The sequence below is a fragment of the Zingiber officinale genome, chromosome 9B (genome assembly GCF_018446385.1).
Source record: "Zingiber officinale cultivar Zhangliang chromosome 9B, Zo_v1.1, whole genome shotgun sequence".
Taxonomy (NCBI): domain Eukaryota; kingdom Viridiplantae; phylum Streptophyta; class Magnoliopsida; order Zingiberales; family Zingiberaceae; genus Zingiber; species Zingiber officinale.
In genome coordinates, this window is record NC_056003.1 from 107657853 (window position 1) to 107663419 (window position 5567).

General features: G+C 36.5%; 1 protein-coding gene across 1 annotated transcript; it reads left to right on the forward strand.

The window, feature by feature from the left end:
- Positions 1 to 954: 954 nt before the first annotated feature.
- Positions 955 to 5056, forward strand: LOC122024290 (IQ domain-containing protein IQM3-like). The gene is made up of 9 exons (XM_042582883.1): positions 955 to 1381; positions 1532 to 1646; positions 1771 to 1836; positions 2246 to 2334; positions 2743 to 2830; positions 3366 to 3512; positions 3610 to 3702; positions 4241 to 4342; positions 4427 to 5056. The coding sequence occupies exons 1-9, from the start codon at positions 1116 to 1118 to the stop codon at positions 4868 to 4870; spliced, it is 1410 nt and encodes a 469-aa protein (XP_042438817.1). The 5' UTR covers positions 955 to 1115; the 3' UTR covers positions 4871 to 5056.
- The last annotated feature ends 511 nt before the right edge of the window (positions 5057 to 5567 follow it).

Below are 5567 nucleotides of genomic sequence, written 5' to 3' on the forward strand. Positions count from 1 at the left end.
TTATAATTGTTACGGTCTCATATTTTATACTAATATTGACTACGTAGATAAAAATAAAAGTACCATTATGTTTTATACTTATTATAATATAATTGACCAATTTTAATGAGTGTCGATAATGATAAAAATAAAGTACTCATATTATAAATAAAAATTAAAATGTTGGTACAATATAATAGGATCAGATATCCCGTAAACAGTCCAAGCAGTGTAGCTACTGAAACATAATGTTGTTAGAATTGAAATAGTTAAATAAATATATATTATAGTAATTAGTAAATCGCAACTGCTGTGTTGTAATTATAACTACTACAGTAATAAAACTAAAGTCAATTTCGAAATAGTAAAATATACATATATTTTTTGATAATAAATAAAAAAGGAATGATTCTAATAAAAGAAATGCTCTTTTATTTTTGTCCCCAAATTTAATTAAATTAAAAGCATTTTGTAATATAAAAAGATTTGTAAGATAGTACAAGTTTTATAAAAAAACCTGGTTTATAAATAGATAAATAGCACAAAGTTAAATAATCCACTGGAATAGCTCACGAATCGTCCTTTTTTTTTTCCAATTTTTTCCTGTCCGTTTTTGTTATTTTAGTTGGCTACCGCCACGCGCTATGCTTCGTCGTCCTCGCCCTTCACCGTCTAAGAAGATAATTTAAAAGAAAGATCATATTCATCTAGGTTAAAAATTATATAAAATAAAAAAAATAAAAAAATTTGATGAAAAAATAATAAATAGAATTGATTTTAAAAACTAAATAATAAATAAAAAAAATAAAAAAATAAAAGTAAAGGAGTTGTTATTTTAAAAATTAAAGAGGGGTATAAAGGTGATTTAAGAGGGATGCTGTCAGATGAGGGGTGGGAAAAAACAATTTGGCCTACGGAATTGAATAATAAATGAATGCGCAGCGCACACCGACCGCTTTTGGTTTCACCTCATCTTCCATTTACCTTTTTGCCTGTTCCCTCTTCGATTATAAACAGCACCAGCAGCAGCATCTGCTCAGCCGAGCTACTCTACTCGACTCTTGTGCCGAGAACAACAATCTCCTCACCCCCGCTCTCTCTCTCTCGCTCTCTCTCCCCCTTCCGACGCCTTGCACATGGAAGTGGAAGTGGAGGCATTCGCCATTATCCGGAGTAGCCTTGATCGTGCTCCGCTGGCATTCCAGCATCCCGTGGAGTCTGCGTCTCCGGTGTCGGGCCAAGATCCAAGCTGCCTACCCTGGATGGATGTTATCGGAGATGAAGGATGGCACTCTTCCAGCCCGCCGGAATCGTCAGCGGCCACCAAGCTCCAGAAGGTGTATAGGAGCTACCGGACCCGCCGTAGGTTAGCGGACTCCGCCGTCGTCGCTGAAGAGCTCTGGTAAGATTAAAGAAAAAAAAAATCCTTTTTTGGCTCTACGCTCTCTGTCTCTCTGTCTCTCTCTCTCTCTCTCTCTCTCTCTGTTTTGGTAGATGTCAGACTTTGGATGTTGAAAATTTTTTGCCTTTTTGTGTTTGGGGATTTTGGAAGGTGGCAAGCGATAGACTTCGCTCGGCTCAACCGAAGCACGGTGTCGTTCTTCGATCACGGGAAGCAGGAGACGGCGATCTCGCGGTGGAGCCGCATCAGTTTGAATGCTTCCAAGGCTCGTTCCCCTATATCTTTCTCATTCCTTTTTTATCTGCTCTAAATTTTGGTAGTAACTGAATTAAGATTTGGCTTGCAAATACAAACAAGAGACAGTTAAGTTACGCTGTGGTTGTTTCCAGGTTGGTCAAGGCTTATCCAAGGACGGCAAAGCCCTCAAACTCGCTTTTCAGCACTGGATCGAAGCCGTACGTATACAGAAGGCTTATTTTGCTTCTCTCTTTTACTGTTTATCTTCACTTTTGTGTCGTGGATTGCCGACTAGCTGTTACAGTCGCACACTATTTGCTTCACACGTAGGGAGATCTGAACTCTAGAAAAATGATCCTTTCTTTCCCTTCTGTTCTTAACTCTAATTATTGAACCTTTTATTTTATTTATTTACTAAACTAAAACCAAGGAACCTTCAACTTTCGTTCAGAGATAAGTCAAACCTTTTCTCCCCTCATCGTCAACTAACCAGTAGCATTCTGTTGAGAGTTTTTCCCAGTGTCCATCTCTTGGAATTCATTTGAATCTTATGATAGTTGAGATCACATTAATGATTTTTATTTTATTTGGGCTCATGTGTGTTCACTCATTATTTAATTTGTTTAGATTGATCCAAGACATCGATATGGGCATAATCTGCATACTTATTATGAAGAATGGTGCAAAAGTGAAGCTGGTCAACCTTTCTTCTACTGGTAAGTGATGATCCTAGATATACTCCATCTTTTCTTCATGTATTTATTTTAGTTAGTTTATATTCTCAAGTTTGTAATGTTCAAAATTTTTCATCTTTAGGCAGCTCTGTTTTGTTGATAATGACACCTAGAATAGGATATCTTTAAAGTGTCTCATCGAACAGAAAAAGTCCCAAGGACTTAGTGGCTTTACCATGACTATGTGTTGTTTACCCTACTTATCCACTACATAGTTTCTTCACATTAATCTATAATCGAAGGCCATCATATAGTTGAAGCATGATAAATCCTTTATATTTGAACTATTTTTTTTTGGCTTAATTAATGCTTAAACTAGGTTAAACGAATAAGATAGGTTGTAGTAATGTCCTACCTCGCATAGTGAATCTAATGCTACCTATTATGCAGGTTGGATATTGGTAATGGCAGAGATTTGGATCTTAAACAATGTCCAAGGTCATTACTTCGGAAGCAATGTGTCAAGTACCTTGGTCCTGTAAGAATCTTTCCCCTTTAAACCCTTTAAGAGAAAATTCTTGAACATTTTCTACTCAAAGAGTTTGTGTAATTGATTTATCAAGAAGATAGATGCCATGTGGCAATTTCTTAATAATTCCGAGTAACATAAATCACTCATGCACTATCTTGTTTAGGTGCATTTTGTGCATAATTTGCTGAAAGGCAGAAGTGTTTGATATAGATAAAAAAAAGTGCAAACAAATATTTTATCGTTTCAGAAGGTTAATATGTAAAATGTTCTCAAATGGTAACTTGTATTCCTACCTTTAGAGAAGTTGAACCCTCATATATGTACAGTCCAGTATGTCTAATCATATAACATCTTTAGGAGTATATTGAGTAGTAGTTATTTCTCATAATTTCAGACAATTTTATCTAGTTTAAGTATCCAATGGAATACGACTAAATAACATTTTCAGAATAATGTTGATTCATGTTTCTCGAACACATAGTTTTATCTGAAATGCAGCTCTGAACTTCAAGCTTAACCTCTTATATCTAACATTCTTCAGCAAGAACGAGAACACTATGCGTACGTTCCAGTATATGGTAAACTTGTGCACAAACAAACTGGAATTCTCTTAGACACAACTACGGTTGCCAAAGGAGGAAAGTGGATTTTTGTCATGAGCACATCCGGGAAATTATATGCTGGTCAGGTAACTTATCGAACTTAAGGGTTTTGATTTTTTTTAAGTCTGATTTGCAGTGTTGAATTTGGTCATGATATCAATAACTGGTACATTTTAATTGCAGAAAAAGAAAGGAATATTTCACCATTCCAGCTTCCTTGCTGGAGGAGCTACTATAGCAGCTGGAAGATTCACTGCAGAAAACGGAATGCTCAAGGTAGATTATGCAGTTTTTGGCAAATGATGTTAAATTTCTTTGCCGGTTGCCATGATTCGATCTTCTCCATCTGTAGTCAGTTGAATATGAGATCTTGCCATGGCATTCAAAACTTGTATTGATGGATGTAGTGAATCACTAAAACTGTTGAAAAAGGACATGTTAAAGGAGTTAAAGAGAAAGGAACAGGAGCTGCACTCCACTCCTTATTCCTGCTGTGCCTGCTGATGCTTATTGGCATACTTAGATACTATGAGGTTCTCTCATAACTGTCTTAGCATTTTTAATTGGATTACACTGCACTTTAGCTATAACATGATATCAGAGCCAGTCACATTGTTAAATGAGGCTTATTAAGTTGAAGGCAATTTGAGTTGAAGGCTTTAACGATAACAAATATTTATTTCCTTCATTTCTTCCATATTTTAAACATAGTTGCTACTCTATCCATATGCAGATTATTTGCATACATCTTTACAAAAACTGAGCTTTTTTTTTTAAAAAAAAATATTAAATATTAAGGTTTGTTGATTTGCAGCGCATTTGGGCATACAGTGGACATTACCGACCAACCGAGGAGAACTTCAACAACTTTTTAAACTTCCTCAAAGAAAATGATGTTAATCTGGATGAAACTGAGGTAATGCTAGTTGTAATGCCTTATTAATGGCTGAAATTTAGAGATTTATTCTCAGAAGAATCTTATCAATGTTTTAATCTCTAGATAATGACATCATCCAACCAAGATTATTATGAGGATGCAAAGAAACCTCAGCTAGAAGAGGTGATCGAAGCAATGAAAGTTTCTAAAACTCCACAACTAGTTCTGCCTACCGTTGTAACAAAGAATAGAACTGTGGAACCAACTGCAGAATCTGAATCGGCTGTCTGCCCTCAATTCCAGTACAAAAGAACTTTATCTGGCGGCATTCAGAGTCCAAGAACTGATGTGCCTAAGAAAGCCATTCTAGAGAGGATAAATTCCAAAAGGAATGCAAGTTCTTATCAGTTGGGGCATCAGCTTTCTTCCAAATGGTGTAGCGGAGCTGGTCCTAGAATTGGATGTGTTGCAGATTATCCAGTTGAGGTCAGATTACAAGCTTTGGAGTTTGTAAATCACTCACCAAGGGTAACCACACCATCAAAACCCCCTTTATCAAAAGCTTAGTGAGCCCCTGATATATCGGTTACATTTTCGATTCAGGTTCTGTCATATCCATGTCGAGTATTCCGTCTCAGTATTTGCATTCTTCTAATTTGTTTGTTTTTTTAACTGTAGAAGAAATGGACTGAAGCAGTTTATTGTCATAAACACTTCAAGTGCATGAATTCTTCTGGTTGTGTTTTTATGTCAGTAATGAGTTTGTATACTGAATCTACAGTTGAGTTGATCCCTTTTTCGTCTACTACCTGATGACCTTTACTGAAGAGTGTGATGAGAACTCTTCCACTAATGCCAACAATGACCGTATTAGCTTGGAATCTCTTCTATTCGTCAATTACATGGGTGAAAAGAAAGAAGGGGATAGAGAAAGAAAGACAAAATTATATATGAAGCTCTATCATTTTGTACATATTTTGTGTCATTTCCTATCTTCCCTCTTGATACCGCTAATATTGACACCCCTCTGGATCCAAGATATGCCTACGCGGCCCTACAATCAAACTCTCTAGTTTCTTATGCGATTTGGCTTTCGAAGTTCTTCATATAGTTTGGACTCTCAAGCGCCCTTTGCGGCTAATTTTTTTGTGTTCCTCACATGACTTGGCTTCCTAAGTTCTCCGTACAATTCAGCCTCCAGAAAGCCTCGCACAATTTGGTACCCAAGTCTCTTAGCCACCCTCCTCTGTGCATTCTGAGCTCC